The sequence below is a fragment of the Medicago truncatula genome, chromosome 3 (genome assembly GCF_003473485.1).
Source record: "Medicago truncatula cultivar Jemalong A17 chromosome 3, MtrunA17r5.0-ANR, whole genome shotgun sequence".
Classification (NCBI taxonomy): Eukaryota; Viridiplantae; Streptophyta; class Magnoliopsida; order Fabales; family Fabaceae; genus Medicago; species Medicago truncatula.
This window is the reverse complement of record NC_053044.1, coordinates 49,191,245-49,207,356: the sequence shown is the minus strand read 5'-3', so window position 1 is coordinate 49,207,356 and position 16,112 is coordinate 49,191,245. Positions and strand designations below refer to the sequence as shown.

The 16,112-nt window shown below is 33.7% G+C and overlaps 3 protein-coding genes across 6 annotated transcripts; 1 reads left to right on the top strand and 2 right to left on the bottom strand.

The window, feature by feature from the left end:
- Positions 1-2,706: 2,706 nt before the first annotated feature.
- LOC25489903 (serine/threonine-protein kinase PEPKR2) lies at positions 2,707-7,026 on the bottom strand. The gene is made up of 4 exons (XM_013606232.3): positions 6,662-7,026; positions 5,748-6,568; positions 3,768-4,064; positions 2,707-3,308 (listed from the first exon to the last, which is right to left on the bottom strand). Exons 2-4 carry the CDS (start codon positions 6,514-6,516, stop codon positions 2,962-2,964), a joined length of 1,413 nt encoding a protein of 470 aa, XP_013461686.1. The 5' UTR covers positions 6,517-6,568; positions 6,662-7,026; the 3' UTR covers positions 2,707-2,961.
- Positions 7,027-11,093: 4,067 nt separating this feature from the next.
- Positions 11,094-12,412, top strand: LOC25489902 (glutathione transferase GST 23). The gene is made up of 2 exons (XM_013606231.3): positions 11,094-11,457; positions 11,810-12,412. Exons 1-2 carry the CDS (start codon positions 11,143-11,145, stop codon positions 12,164-12,166), a joined length of 672 nt encoding a protein of 223 aa, XP_013461685.1. The 5' UTR covers positions 11,094-11,142; the 3' UTR covers positions 12,167-12,412.
- On the bottom strand, positions 11,616-16,112 carry LOC25489901 (pentatricopeptide repeat-containing protein At5g27460). Of its 4 annotated transcripts, none has more exons than XM_024778234.2 (6): positions 16,007-16,112; positions 15,700-15,937; positions 13,807-15,044; positions 13,657-13,709; positions 13,162-13,316; positions 11,616-12,181 (listed from the first exon to the last, which is right to left on the bottom strand). In XM_024778234.2, the coding sequence occupies exons 1-4, from the start codon at positions 16,039-16,041 to the stop codon at positions 13,682-13,684; spliced, it is 1,539 nt and encodes a 512-aa protein (XP_024634002.1). In that variant the 5' UTR covers positions 16,042-16,112; the 3' UTR covers positions 11,616-12,181; positions 13,162-13,316; positions 13,657-13,681. The 4 variants fall into 4 exon arrangements, with proteins under 4 accessions (XP_024634002.1, XP_013461684.1, XP_013461683.2 ...); XM_013606230.3 differs by having other exon boundaries at positions 15,700-15,934; XM_013606229.3 differs by having other exon boundaries at positions 15,700-16,106.

The following is a 16,112-nucleotide window of genomic DNA, read 5'->3' as shown; positions in this document are numbered from 1 at the left end:
ATTTAATTGTTTGGTTAAAGTATAATTTTTCTCAATCCATATAGAGATATACTACTATTGATTGACTTGTAATGACCGATATAAAGACATTAACTAATATCGAAACTTGAAAGGAAAAAACATCCTTAACAATCCCATTTTTTTTTCGGTCAAAAAAATAAATCTCATATTTAGAAAAGTTAATTAAGTTTTTAGTCCCTATAAATATTCACGGTTTTGTTTTTAGTTCCTACAAAATAAAATCACACTTTTTAGTCCATGTGACATTTTCTTTAAAAATTTTAGGGACAAAAAATGTTGATGGAAATTTTTGACAGGGACTTAAAATACTGATGGAAAAATTTTATAGAGACTAAAAATATTGATGGAAAATTTTATAAGGATTAAAAAGTGTGATTTTATTTTGCAGGAACTAAAAACAAAATTCTGATTATTTACAATGACCATTTACTTAATTAACACTATTTTGAATGACTAAAATAAATAAAATATATCGTTCTTCACCTCTTTGACTAGTGTTTATATATCTTTTGTTATACAACCTGTTTAGACATAAATTGAATGTTTAATTATTCAGTAAGACTGAAATTTTAAATTAGTTCTTAAAGCTAAAATGAGTTGCAATGAGATTTTTGAACTAATCTATTGTGTAATTGAGTCTTTTGTTACACTGTTGCTGGTCCGTTAGTCAAATGTAACAAAATTACCCACGATTACAAAAAATATTTTATTTCGAGTTTTTTTATTTTTTTTAGTTTAGACACTTATTTAAAAATTCCTAAATAATTTAGGAATCTACAAGTAATTAAACCAATAAAAAACATAGAAAATAATAAACCAATAAAATTATTTTAATTAAGGAATAAAAACAGCACATCGAATTAAGGATATTCAGAAAAATGTTATTTGAACAACCCTTTGTTAGAACAACCAAATTATACAAAAAAAATTAGGTAGGCACAAACACCAAAGCAATAGAGAGAAAGTAAAAACACAACATGAGTATGAAAGATAAAATTGTCAAAAAAATGATAAAAAATGATTGTTAGGAGTATCATTTTTCTGGTTTCAGTAACTTTATTTTAATTTTAATAATATATGTGAGATTTAATTTAATAATCATTATTATACTCTAATCATTTTGTCAAAATAAAATAAAATTATACTCTAATCATGTGTGATTTTTTTCTTTTCAAAGTGAAACAAAGAACCACCTTGGACGTAGTTGACATCGTTTTTGTAGTTTAGCATATGCCATCGTTTTTGTGTTGGTTGTTGATACAATTTTAGAGCATTGTGGCTATTTTGATATTCTATAATGTATCTCTTACAGTTTTTTTTAGATAAACTAAGACATCAAAATCTCAATTTTGACATTCCAACTAAATTGACAACTTAAAGAAGCATAAATCATTTGCAGAACATTTATGAAAACTTTTATCAAAAAAGAAAGAAAATACAAAGAATTTGGAGGACCAAACAAAAACCCCAAAAATGTTAAGAAAAACAAAAACTAAATTGAAAACTAAATTTAGCCACAATGAATTACTATCATCTAATAAAGTCAAGAAGTTAGTCAAAAAACAAAATGCATGAAGAGAATCCCGAAACTGAATAGATAAATTGCAACTTTCTTAACTTGAACAAACAATTATTCCAGTTGTTTCTTAAGCTCCAAGTCACTGCCGCAGAGAAAGCTTGTATAACCACCATGGTCCCTAATCCAAACTCTCTTACTTATAGTTATTTTGTTGTTGATTTACATAATGAAGTATCACAATTTTATGAGCACTTATGCGAAAAATGGCACACACAAAGAGGGGGAATATGGTAACCCCCGGATCAAATATGAGATTCTACGTAAAATATCTTTATACTCTAACCATTACAATGTAACATCAGAGACAAATAAATATCATTATTCAATTTCATGATACACATATCTTTTGGATATAATTTTTCATGCTTTGTTTGTATAAAACAAAATTACACTGCCAATGCATGCAACCAGTCATATGTTTATTTATTTTTTCTTTTGAAAAAGACCGCAGAAATTCCAAATACATCCACTAATGTCCATCTCTATCGAATGCATGGTGTGGTTATAAATAGTGGATGCCCTATTTGATAAGTTATGATATCATATTAGATTTTTATATTAAATAAAACACATTCCTTATTTCTACCTAGGACTCGAATTTTTCCTAATAAGGCCAAAAACTAGCTATATAAAATTTGGTTAGTCGAGGACTATTTTTGTTCATTCAAAAGTTAAACTATTTTTCTCTTTTTTTTTTTTTTTTAATATATTAATTGTTATGTTAGTATTTTTCCTTTTTCTCAATCCCGGCCACCACAAAAAAAAAAAACCTGAACTTTATTCTCTTTAAATCTCTTAACTCAAGCCAGTTGAGCTATCCAACTCACTTATTTTCTCTTATTCCTTTTCTCTTTCTTTCATGTCAAACCTCAAAATCTCTTCTTTTTATCTCTAATGGCTCTCTTTTCACTCCTCTTATCCTCTTCTAACTTCTCACCTGATTAAGTAGTGTATATGGAAATGGGAGGGCTAGGGGGACGGGGCATGGGAGTAAAGAGTTTTAAATACAAATTTCCCTAATTAAACTACACTAAAATCCTGTTCAAAATGAGCTAAAATCTTCGAATGAACATCAAGTGAATCATACTCTGTCAAAACCACATAAAGGAGGATCAAGAACATGGAAGCAATAGATTAATTTTCTATTTACATAGGCTGTACAATTATTTCAGCTGTCAGTCAACTATTATTGAGTTAACGAGCAAAGGGACAAAAAAACGTTTTGCAATTATATCTTACACTAAAAAGGAACTCCGAGAAGACCCAGGCCAACCTAACATGGGATGTCAGCATGTAAAATTCACTTTTGCCCATAGCTAAAATAGTAAAGGCAGTGGAAGTGGTGTCAGCCTGTCGTTATGTCAAAACGCTTTACAGAGGTTGTTAGCCTTCATGTTAGATGAACCTTGCTGAACTATGGGGCCAGTAGGACTACACAATCTGGTCCTCTTTGGTTCAGATATCCTCACATGTGAAATTGCAGTGGCAAGTGCATCAATCAACGCACATTCATCCTGATCGTCGGAATAGCAACTTTCAGATGATGGAAGCTCGCTAACTGAGCCATTATCTATCATGTTTCTTCCTAACCTAGGTTCCGGTGAGGCAACGAGCTGTCTGCTTGCGGCACCAGTTTGATTCTTCAATTTTATTTTGATGGGCAGCATCTTCATTGATTGGGCGGTGTAGAACAAAATCCATGGATGCCCTGAAATTGAAAGACAGAATATTAGTATAACATGCAAGGCATATAACTTTAAAACACTCAAATAATAAGTTATCTGCCTTTTTTTTCTTCAAGAAAGTATTTAGGAAACATGAAAAAAGTATTATAGGTACAGAAAAGGAACATGCAACAAAATAGATGGTACTAGACCATGAACAGATTCACTGTTCTACCAAAAACATAAAAGATAGACACAAGCAGTGCAGAGGGGTATAACCAATTAACCATCATCAATTAAGAGACAAGGGTTGTTTTGTTTAATGTTTAGTAAAGCATGTTGTAACTAGGCAAATCTTCAATTTATCGAACTTCCTCAGGAGTAGTTGGGAAAACATAAGATAAATATAAAAAAATTCTATTATCTATTTTACAATGAAAGAAACTTCAATTAGAGAGACACCCAACCACGTATGATATATTCATAATCTATCATGGACTTACTAAGTACTTCATCAGCTGATATCCTGGCCGAAGTATCCCTTGTCAGCATTCTCCCTATAAGATCTCTTGCAGGTTTAGATATTGATTCCCACATCCCTGCTTGGAAATCTAATTTGACGGTCTTAATAGCCTCAAAAACAGCTTCCAATGAATCTCCCTTAAATGGAAGGGAGCCAACCAACAGAGCATGCATGAGCACTCCAGCACTCCATATATCAACCTTCTCAGAGTATTTGCCCGACAATACTTCAGGGGCAACATATGCAGGGCTTCCAGCCAATCCCGTCAAGTTTTGACCTGAGATACAAATTTTAAGCTTATAAGATATTGCTTTAACGAATAATATTAGATTGATAACTGAACAAGATTAAAATATGTCAACTTTGTTAATAAAATTAGCAATTGCTAAAAATAAAATGAAAACAATGTTGCCCGGCCATAAGAACATGTGAAGCTCGAACATATACAAGAATTTTACCTATGACCTAGTCCCAACCACCAAAATATTTTACAAAAGCAAACCATCAATTTAATCCTCCAAAGATCAGAATGTTGCCACACTAACCCTTCAAACAACTCTGACCAAATCAGCCCCAAACATTATAGTGTTACTATGTAGTTCTTAAAAGAAATTTTCACCAAATTAGCCCCTCAAGGAAATGCAGATTAGCCCCAAACAATGTAGAGTTACTTTGTAGTTCTTAAAAAGAAATTTTCACCAAATCAAGGAAATGCAGTAGTCACCAAATTTGTCCATGTGGATGACTGAAGTAGTGATAACAAAGGACTAACATGCTGATAATCTTGCATCTTTGAGGAACTAAGTTGGTGACAATGGTTTCAGAGGACAAGTATGACAATGTCACTGTTGGCGGATGATGGTTCACGGCAGCATGCCAGAAAGTATAATAAATAAAAAATATGTAAAAACCTCAGAATATATTCTTTTAAAACTTAACAACATATGTCAAGAACTTTAAAATGTAAACTTATATTGTCATGCTATAGAACAAAAAAATAAGACAATATAAAAAATAATAAACTGCTCAAATAGTACAGAACAGAGAAGAAAAAACCAAAATAGTATAGGATGGATAGGAAAATCAGAATAACAGAGGGAGTGAAGAATGAGGAGAAGCTGCTGGAAAACGAACTTTGTCAGAAAAGAGGTCACCGGAGGCTACAGCTCGGCTACTCAATACTTCCATTTAAATAGTGATCAGGAGGCTGCTCAATACTTCCACGGTAAAGAGCCAAAGAGGTTACTCTATTATTAGGGTTTACTGTACGGTTTTGATGGCGCAAGTACGAGGCTGCTCAATAGTATGCACTATGACGGGCTTAAAAGCTGAAGAGGTTAATCTATTAGTAGGGTTTACTATCCGGATCATGTGTTTGATGGACCGGTTTTTATGGACGGGTCAAGTCGTAGTGTCTATCAACTACCTCCTTCCACTATTTGGTAAATTTTCCATTTAAATCTTTGTGATTGATTTCGCAACAAAGATCATTGGAGAGATAATGCGTCGACAATGACATGTGGACGATCATGTTGAGTTTAGATGAAGTTGAAAACAGAATACTTGCAAGAGTTGGCCTTAGCAGTGCAAAATGAAACCTACCCGACATTTTTACTTCTAAAAACACGATGATATTAAAAAAAAGATGGAACATATGGAAATCGGAAAAGTTGCAATAACAGACACTTATGGAAATTGGAAAAGTTGCAATAACAAACACTTCCAAAATCTCACAGTCTATGTTGAAAGCTCATTTGTGATTTAATACCTTCAAAAACATTGTTAACAATGTCATAAGAAGCAACAAAAATAAGTACACTCGAACATACATAAACACAATGCAGATGCATACCTACTGGATAATTTGTTTTACAAAAAGACAGATAACGAAAGGATTCGGTCAAAGTTGAATACATAGACACAAGGAAAAATATGTATCCAAATAGGGTTTGCATATCACCTTCGGAAATTCTCATGGCGAGTCCAAAATCTGCAAGCTTTAATTTTCCCAATTTTGTGAGCAGAATATTCTCAGGTTTGATATCTCTATGCACAACTCCCATATCATGACAGTACTTGATGACCAACATCACTTCCTTGAGTGTGTTCGCAGCCCGCTGCTCCGAAAACGGACCCTCCTTAAGCATTTGATCAATCAACCGTCCCCCGGAGCACAATTCCATCACAAGATGAAAGCATTCAGCTTCTTCATAAACCGCCTGCAACGTCACAACCCCAGAATGCCCAGACAAATGTTGCATTATCTCAACCTCTCGATGAACGGTCTCCTCCCCCTTTTTCAAAGTCTTACAAGCAGACTCCGCTCCACTACCCCTAGACCTACACAAATAAACCGATCCAAATTTCCCTTGGCCGATGGCTTCACCAGTAACATAATCATCATCAATCTTCTTCTTCCTACCCATCTGAGTAGCAACATCAATACAACCAATCTTCCTTTTAAGTCCTCTAGTCGGTGTAATCAAAGACGACGTCCCAAAAGGCGGTGCAGTAGCAATGCCAGCAAGCCTACTTTTAAAAGAACCTTCAAATTCAATGTGAATGTCAGCATCTTCTTTACATCGTTTCTTCAACCTACAACAATCTTCTAACGAGTAATGAGACTTCAAATTGGACGATCCAACAGAACCAGCGTGATCCAAATCCAAATTAACAACACCCAGATCCGTAGATGCATCAGTTTCACTTCCTTTTCTTTTCTTCCTCATAATTATTATAAATTAGGTTTACAAACATTCACACAGTTCAGAGAATTCGGTTCTACAAACAAAAGATAAAATATCAATCATAAGAAATCCAATTTATAGAAATTAAAAACCCTAATAAAGAAGAAGAAGAAGATGAAGAAGGAACCTGAAGGGTTTGATGAAGTAGCTAAACCGGAATAAAATGTGAAGAAATTGGGGAAAATAGAGAACCCTAAAATTCTTCTCGGATGGAAGATTTGGGGAAAATCCCTGGAATAAGGATTTGTGATTGTGATGTGTAGCGTTGGGTGAAATAATGAATCGATCGATTAAAACTCTCTCTCTCTCTCTCTCTCTATAAATATGTGTGACCTAACTTGCTTGCGTGTCGTATTTGTATTGCGCTATTGGTGTGTGCTTTTGTTTGCTGAGAGGGGGGATTTGGTGTGGGTGAGAGTATGGTAAGGTGTGATGGGAGTGATTACAGTGAAGACTGAAGAGGTGTGAGGAGAGAGAATTTGGTTGCTTGATAGTTTCGCATGTTAATGTTAGGCGAAACCGACACAGTGAGTGAGTAGTATATAAAGGCGTCGTACGACACGTGACTTAACAGGAGACAGCTTGACAAATACGCTGACTCACGTGCCGAGGTAATCGCTTCACCTAGTTTCCTGCGCTTTTCAACGCCGAATGGGCCCACAATTGGAATAACATTCCTTTTTCAATTTTGTTAACGACTGGATTCAAAGGAAGAAATAATGTTAAAAAAAGTCAAATAATATTTCGATTTTTATGCATTGATCACACATATTTTTATGATAAATTATTATTTAAAGCTTTAATCAGTGTCCGGGGCATTGATTAATATTTTTCTATTTTTTTATACTATTAATTATTTTTTGATAGTATTTTTTTAGTAACTAATTATTTTTAATTCGCTTAAAGGAAGAATTTAACAGGGGTTTGAGATTTGAAGACAAGACATAGAAAAATACTCCATCCGTATCATTTTAATTTAATATTTTGTTTATTTTATACGTATTAAGAAAAAATGTACTATATAAGTGAAAAAGAGAGAGAGAGAAAAATACACCTCTGATCTTTATTATAAAGACAATTGACTTTTTATATTCAATGTGTAAGTGATGGATCTAGTCTATATTTATAACGAGATATATTAATTATTCAATAAATCTAAAAAATCAATTGTTTCTTATACTAAGGATCGCATGGAGTAGTTTTGGATGTCTCGTCAATTATTGGTGCGTTCATTCTTACCATAAATGCAAAGTAGAATATATGGAGTTAAGAGTGATGAAAGTAGTATTAATTAGAGTTATAATTGAAAAAAAAACAATTATTATTGTATTGAAAACTGAAATAAGTCAATTTTTTTGTGACAATATTTTTTTGCAAATGAATCAGTTATTATGAAACGGAGAGAGTGTGATTTTCGCTTAAGTAAAAGTGAAAGTTGGAGGTCATACTATAATACAAGTTAAACGATTTAAATATGTAATTTAACTCATCAACTCATTTAATCTCTTAACGGAAATCAACATAATCCAACCTTAATTAATTAATTTTATTAATATTTTTTACTATATTTTTTTAGGGGTTTACTATATTTTACTCCCTCCGTCCTTATATATAAGACCCTTTTGCCAAAATTACGGGAATTAAGATAGTAGATATTTGTATTAAAGTTGTTTGTAATCACTATTGTTTTTACAATTTTATCCTTTAAGAAAGAAGGTTAGTTTATGTTTTCAATATGTTATTTATTGTTGATTGAAGAAAAAGATGTATAATAAATAGGGGCATGTATGTAAAGAAATAATTAATGTAGTTGGAAATAACAAAGGGGTCTTATAAAAAGGGACAATTTTTTTTTTCAAAAGAGTCTTATAATTTGGGACGGAGGGAGTATTGTTTTTTACTAGGACTAGATTATGATTATTGTTATATAATTTGCAAATTACGATTATAAATTTTATGTTAGTAATCTATTACCTTTTTGATATAATTTTTTTAGATAAAAAGTTAATGAATTTTGTTAACTAGTGCCCTAAAAGCAATAATTAAGGATGTCAAAAATTGAAATTTTTTATTAAAATCAACAATTTTTTGACTTTCATAAAGTTAAACATTCCATTTTTTATCAATTTTCAATGCATAATTTCTATATTAATCCTCAAAACTATGTTAGCATTTTCCAAAGTTAATCTATTTGTTATTTTTATTATCGAAAGGATAATGTCTTAACACACTTTGCGGGCAACAAAAGAACTATAATAATCATTCTTTGAAAGAATGTCAAGTAAAGAAACCCAGGTGCGGCAGGTTTGGAGGTATATATCGTCCAAAATAATGAAGGTTGATTCATGTTTAGCTTTAGTGGATATGTTGGTTGGTCTAACATCATTCATCCTGAGTTTATGGGCTTGCTTACTGGTATTAAGTTGTGTTGGCCCTGTGCCCGAATGTTTAGTACTTTCCTGATTAATTGGAAACCATTAGACTCCTCAACGAGGCAAACACATCATATCATTTATATATATGGTAATGAGGTTGCTTTGCAGTTTAATTGACAGGTGCATATATCTCACATTTATGGTGAATGTAATTCTTGTGCGGACTAATTTGTGAAGCTGAATGCTAGAAACAATGTCTACTTAACAATTTGTAGAAGTCTCCTATGAATTTAGGTCCCCTTTTTAACCGCTGATGTTAATGGTACTCGGTTTGTGAGACCTCACCTCTTTCTTTCTTTTCCCTTTGTAACCAAAAAAACAATGTCAAGTAATGCACAAGTTGTATTAAACTAAAGAACAAAAAATGGTGCATGAATCATGATCCCTTCCAAAAAACAAAATGGTACAGGATGAAACCAAAAAACGCACAATACGGAAGCAATGAGAAAGTGAGGTATTCCAATCCAACATGTGAAGAAGATTTAAAGCCTCTTCAAAGAGAGGTTTGAGATAAGATTTTGAGGTTTATCCTCATAGGATAATAGAAGTTGTCATTAAAGAATCAATTTCAAATACGACATGAAAATTCCAAGTTATAGTAAAAACTTTTGATGCATTTACCACTTGCAGACATTCACAGGCCGAATTACCAATAACATTCATATTGACATTGTGAGTTTCGTTAGAAAATTTCTAGTGAGCATAATATATGCTGATGGTATACATTCCATAGGAGTGATAAATAGCAGTGGCAACAAAACTAATCAAGAAGAAATCAATCAAATCCTATCAATCAAATCTTGGGTCTAAATGTTGGAAAGGATTAGCATATTTAAGTTCTTCTAAAGGAAATCTACATAAACTCAACAACAACAAAAATTAAAAGTTAAGGAGGTACTCTTAAAGACAATTGCTATAAGGGTTAAATATGTTTTTACTCCTTATAATATTGCAAGCTTTTAAGTTTAGCCCCTACAAAAGTTTTATTCGCTTTTATTTCCTATTTGCATTTTATAAAGAGGCTTAATTGCACTTTTGGATCTCTATCTTTCCAAAAGTTGCGGTTATGGACCCCTAACTAATTTAAATACAAAACAGCCCCCTATGTTTTGATTCTTTGGCAGTTTTGGACCCCCAAGGCAAAAAAAAAAAAAATATTGACACGTGGCACCTCACTTAGGGTGTCACGTCAGCGCTGATCGAGTCAACAATGGACTGGGGGTCCAAAACTGCCAAAGAATCAAAATATAGGGGGCTGTTTTGTATTTAAATTAGTTAGGGGTCCATAACCGCAACTTTTGGAAAGATAGGGGTCCAAAAGTGCAATTAAGCCTTATAAAGACTATTTTGGAGGACAAAAAGTGTCCATTTTTTGTAAAAAGTTTTTAAAATAGGGACCATTCTTACAAACTACACTACTATAAAGGACTAAAGTTACTATTAAAATTTTATAAGAACCAAACTTGAGCTCATAATTTTTTAGGAACTGAAAACATAGTCAACCTTTTTATAAAAACACTAATGTATAAGTATAAGCCACAAATTCATGTTAAGACAGTTTAATGCAAACTCATTTTTGTCTATCTTCTCATGATTTTGTAGAAACTAAAAACTTTCGGATTCTAGAATCTAAAACCCCAAAAGCACGCTATGGAATCTAGAATCCAAAGGGAGACAACACGGAAATTTTGGAAGGCGCACGGGAGGAGTGTGGGCAATAAAAAATTCCCTAATCGATTAGTGCAAACCTAACAAAAAGAACATGGAAAATTATAACAAATTGAAGGCAAGTCACAAATTCACAATGACTCCCAATTAGAGTTGGGGTGAATATTGAGAATAAACTATCACGTTTTATGTTTGACGCCAACTCACGTTTTTGGAACAAAGGGAACAAAATTATTGGTATGGGTGACTTCCCACATCTTTAAATATCATAAAAAAAAAAATATAAAAAAAAAAGAAAGAGGGAGAACTGTGTGCATATATGATTTCAAACTGGGAGGAAACAAATACTTTTCCATGTTCACTCAAGTCAAACCGAAGACGGCACTACGTGTACAAGCATAAGCCATATCTTACTGAATGGCTAATAATGATAACAGCATTGAATAAATAGCACTTGTTAGAGAACTAGGAATGAGAGAGAGCAGGTGTTTGGTTAAAAGCGAAAATGGCAGAAGACTCACTCACGATACTAGGGTTCTGGGGTAGTCCATTTGTCCTGAGGGTCAAGTGGGCTCTTGAACTAAAAGGGGTTCAATACCAATATGTTGAAGAAGATTTTAAGAACAAGAGTGATATGCTCTTGCAGTATAATCCTGTTTACAAGAAGGTACCTGTTCTTGTGCATGACGGTAAGTCCATATCAGAATCACTAGTGATTCTAGAATATATTGATGAGATCTGGAAGCAAAATCCTCTTCTTCCACATGATCCCTATGAGAGGGCCAAGGCGCGATTCTGGGCTAAATTCGCTGATGAAAAGGTGTAAAAGCCATGACTTCCAAAGAACATGATCAAACCATCTAGTTCAAATGGTTGAACCAGAAACCAACCAATTTGATGTTTGGTTTGATCTCAATTACTTTGCAGTCTAGTTGATACTTTTTAATTTATTTATTTGTCATGTGATTCAGACAGATATTGTTGAACCAATTAAACTATAACTCAAAAATCTCAACATTTCGATCTCCAGTCCAGTTTTTAAACTACGATTATTATACAGTTATATTATACAATTATGTATGCTACTTTTTGTAAAAGTCAAAATAAATTCAGTTTTCAACTGATGTTAGATATCCTGCCTCTAATACAAAAACCAACCATTACTATTTCAGTGTGTGCCAGCATTTATAGCTACCTTTTCCAAAATAGGAGAGGAACAACAGGAGGCAGCACAAGAAGCTCGTGAGAATTTGAAGATCCTTGAAAGTGGACTTGAGGGAAGGCGCTACTTTGGAGGTGAAAATATAGGCTTTGCTGATATTGCTGTTGGGTTTTTTGGACGCTGGGTTCGAGTGGTAGAAGAAACTGTAGGCATAAACCTAATTGATACAGAGTCCATGGCCAAACTTAGTACTTACTTCGATGACTTTCTTGAGCTTCCTGTTATCAAAGAATGCACGCCGTCTCATGATAAGTTGCTTGAGCACAACAAGGCCTTCCACAAGGTCTTGACATCTTCATCAACTTGAGAAGATTTGCCACACCTATACAATACAATATGTTATATATGATGATGCTTCGATCATGTTTGATGAGTGTGTGTATGATATATGGGTCTGCAATGCCAATATCATGCAATATGTTAATGCTTTGTTCATGTTATGTGTGTATGATAATATGTGTGGCATAATTCCTATAAACACGGACCTGAGCTCAAACCTAAACTAACCATGTAAACACAGAACAATACAATGAAATTACTAATTCACGTAAAAGCAATTTTAATGGGAAGCCGCTTATTTAATCAAAACGGTAAATGCACTATAGAATACTATAATATCAAGAGTATAATGATTCTTCCATGATAAAGGAAAATAATATATTAAGTCTTTTGTCAAGCAGAACTATTCTATCTCCCATGTTGAAGGAAAATAAATATATTTTCGCCTTCTCACTAAATCATAAATGACTCTTGGGATAAGGATGTAGCCTCCTTGGATAAGGCTGAAGAGTATCATAATTCATACATTGCAATTCAACTGACGAGGAAACGAAACATAAAGGCTAAAAGACATGGATATCAATAATCAATATTATAAATTATACATCAAAGATGCTAATTGTTCAATCTAACATATAGAGTATGTTTTGTGGAATTTATAGAATCGTGACATCAGCATAAGGACAGTTTTCTAACAGGAGCATCTTCAAAATTGCATTAGTTCATAGATATATCCTTCAAAACTTTATTAAATTCAAAACTGGACTGAGGTTTGAATTTTTCACCTACCCTCTTGACAGCGTAGAGAGTATCTAGTCATCTAACACGACAACCTGGCAATCTAAATGGAGAATGACATTACTATCATAGTTCATAGATGACATATCACGCAATATATTCCTATATACTTTCCCAGGTTAACAGGGTTATCATCATGTTCTCACGGATGGAATACAAAAATGATTTGAAGAAAAATAGAAGAGTAAACACAAGGTATTGGGGACGAGATAGAAAATTTCTTACCAATTGCAGCTTTTCCTCCTTCAGTTGGTTGGTGAGCATCTTCTTTTCCAGATTCTACAAATATACCAAGAGCTTGATAGCCATTAATTTATACACTGTCTTCTAGAAATTTGGGCCCATCAACAAAGATAAAGAAGTGGCATGCCTCTATTCAACTAAAATCACCAAGATTTATGTTATTGTTAACCATACTGAATTAATAAATTTATAGAATGTCATGTTTCTATGATTTTGAGAACTGGGAGGAATCAAATATCAATACAAATAACAAAAGCGCTTTCTACTTCCTTCTTAACTACAAAAAATAAAATAAAAATGAATATATAGATATTGTAGCATCTAGTAAGCTGCTAGTCTTTATAAATATGGTATACAAAATCTTCATTCTTAGTCTTATGTGACAATGTTGCACTTTGGTTTATGTGTTCGATTAATTTGATGGTATTTACTATTTAGTATGAAATTTTTTTAAATTGTCAATTAAAAAATATTCACCTCATGAAAAAGGTTGACTTCAAGATTATTGCTTCACCTCCAAACACTTCAGCCTGAACATGTAAACAACACGTGTATTAGGGAGACCATAAGAAACGTACATCTTGCAACAAGCAATCCATAAATTCCAATGGATTTGATGTTCCTTACCCAGTGAAGGCTTTAAGAATGGAAACTGTCTCACTATCCATCTCCATTTTGTCTTTATTGATCATTTTAAGGACATGGAAAGGTGGTTCTTGAGCAGAAAGGTGCATTCTAAGCAATATTTTATACAATGATAAACTTCCAAGACCTAAATTATGAATATCTGTGATGTACTCATTTGCATACTCAAAATTCCCACATTTCTCCAAATATTCAGCTATGGCTAATACAATTCTTTGTGGCGGCCTCCAATGGCAGTCTTTCAACATAGCCAAAGCTCTTTTCATGGCAATAATAGCCTCATCCATCTTTTGCCAATTGACATATCCTTCAATGAGAATTTCCCACGTCTTGTAGTTTGGACAGCCACCCTTCTGCAGGGTGTGGAGATGCAATGATTCAGCTTCTTTGATTAATCCATTCCGCACATATGCTCCTAAAAGAACATTAGAGACTCTGATATCATATTTTTGACAATTAGATTCCCATTCTCTGAAGATTCTTTTGGCTTGTGCTATGTCCCCAAGCTTCACCAAGCTTGTTAGTATGCAAATGTAGTTGGCACAACTGATTCTTCCACCAACTGCCTTACTGGCTTCCCACAGCCGCAAGACTCCCTCCTTTTGCTTCAAAGAGGCGTATAGTGTTATGATGAAGAAGTAACCAAGACGATTACATGTAGATAGTTTCTCTTCAGCATTTTTGAGAACCAGAATGGCTTTCTCAGATTGTCCTGCTTTCATATACACATTGGCTAAAGTAGCAAGACTGCTCCATCCCATTTCAACAATCTCATCATTTTGCATTTCTCTAAAAACTGTTTCCACTGCTGCAACCCCATATCGCTCTCCCTCATCACAAGCACTCATCCAAAGGTTGTAAGACAGAACATTCAAGGGTACTTTATTTCGTTTCATTTGTTGGATAACTAGGGGTACCTTCCAGTACTCACATGTGGCAAGATATAGTTTCATCATTTCATTATAAGGGTGAGCGTTTACCACCAGCCCCAGTTCATAGAGCTTCTCCATGAAGGTCTCAGCTTTACTGGTGTCCCTGTCTCCTACATAGCCACGTAGAAGTGGGAGATAGGCGGCTTTCTTTCCAGCTGAGTCAGGTATACGCATAAAATATTCTTCAGCTTCCATTAGCCCACAGTTTTTAGCGATTAACTCCAACTTCAGAGCATGATCAGCTGGTTTTATGCGGAATTTTTGTTGGTTTTCCATGCAGTTGAATAACTGTGTGCAAAAGAATAATTAAGCTGCTTAAATAGCTTGAAGAATTGAATAGACTGTCTCATAAAACCCATAAATCACATTGCAATAACATGATCATTAGAGATTAAAAGAACCAATGATCAATTACAGTATCTTGTGCAAAGTTGTAATCAATCCATAATGGAAAGTAGCCTGAAGCGATTAATCCACAAAATGCTATAGTGAAGTGATTACAAAGCAGATAATTTATATTATACAGAATGAATGCTCAATACGCTGATAAGACTCAAAATGTAAGATACAAAATAGTCATCATTAATAGTTCAATACTGAACTTAAAGGCACAATCACCGTGAGAGAAAAATCGAACCTCCGAAATCAAAAGTAAATCGTCAAATACTAAATAAGTTTAAGCCTATAAAAGCATAAGCTAAACATTCAACCAACATAAGCAACAGACTAAATCAAATTAATCATTTCCAAAAAACTTTTAAATCATTTCCCTTGGCATTTTAATTTACTGCTAATTAATAATACTAATAAGGGTTTTGTTGATTTTTGAATAACATAAACCCTAAATGGCGAAAAGCTCAAAATTAACAGCAATTAACTACTTTAGAACTTCCAACCACACAAATTGCAGGAACTGTAATAAACATGTAAATAAAAACCTAACCTCGAATGCGTGATTGTAGCGTTTGGATTTGATGAGCCTTCTGGAGATGCATCTCAGTTCCGATGATGAAAGCTTGTTACCTTGATCGACCCAATTTTGAAGCACTGGCAATGGAGTTTGCGTTGAAGGTTTGAATCGCGCAATTAAACTCTTAAGATTGTGTTTATCTGAAAATGCAGAAGCGCGAGAATCTGCGCGGGTGTAGAGAGTTCGTGCGCCCAAAAAGAAACTGATGCTGCTGCGAAATGTTTCGTAATGAGAAGACGAAGAGAGAAGAAATATTAGAGAAAGATTCAGGGTGGCGTACCGTTGTATCACGGCGGTGAGAGAGTGGTTCGCCATCTGAAGACCTTCACGGCAGATTCAATGTGTGGCACATAAATTTGCCGCTAAATGTAAATTTTGTGTTTTTT

Bases quoted from the DNA above. Each gene is read 5' to 3' on its own strand.
- LOC25489903 (XM_013606232.3), bottom strand. From the start codon at position 6,516: ATGAGGAAGAAAAGAAAAGGAAGTGAAACTGATGCATCTACGGATCTG. The intron at 4,065-5,747 runs GTGATATGCAAA...TTTGTATCTCAG, and splicing joins CGCCATGAGAATTTCCGAAG to GTCAAAACTTGACGGGATTG. The intron at 3,309-3,767 runs GTAAGTCCATGA...TTTCAATTTCAG, and splicing joins ATCAGCTGATGAAGTACTTA to GGCATCCATGGATTTTGTTC.
- LOC25489902 (XM_013606231.3), top strand. From the start codon at position 11,143: ATGGCAGAAGACTCACTCACGATACTAGGGTTCTGGGGTAGTCCATTT. The intron at 11,458-11,809 runs GTGTAAAAGCCA...TTACTATTTCAG, and splicing joins CTAAATTCGCTGATGAAAAG to TGTGTGCCAGCATTTATAGC.
- LOC25489901 (XM_013606229.3), bottom strand. From the start codon at position 16,041: ATGGCGAACCACTCTCTCACCGCCGTGATACAACGGTACGCCACCCTG. The intron at 15,045-15,699 runs GTTAGGTTTTTA...TTTTGCACACAG, and splicing joins GCTACAATCACGCATTCGAG to TTATTCAACTGCATGGAAAA. The intron at 13,710-13,806 runs GTAAGGAACATC...TTACATGTTCAG, and splicing joins ATTCTTAAAGCCTTCACTGG to GCTGAAGTGTTTGGAGGTGA.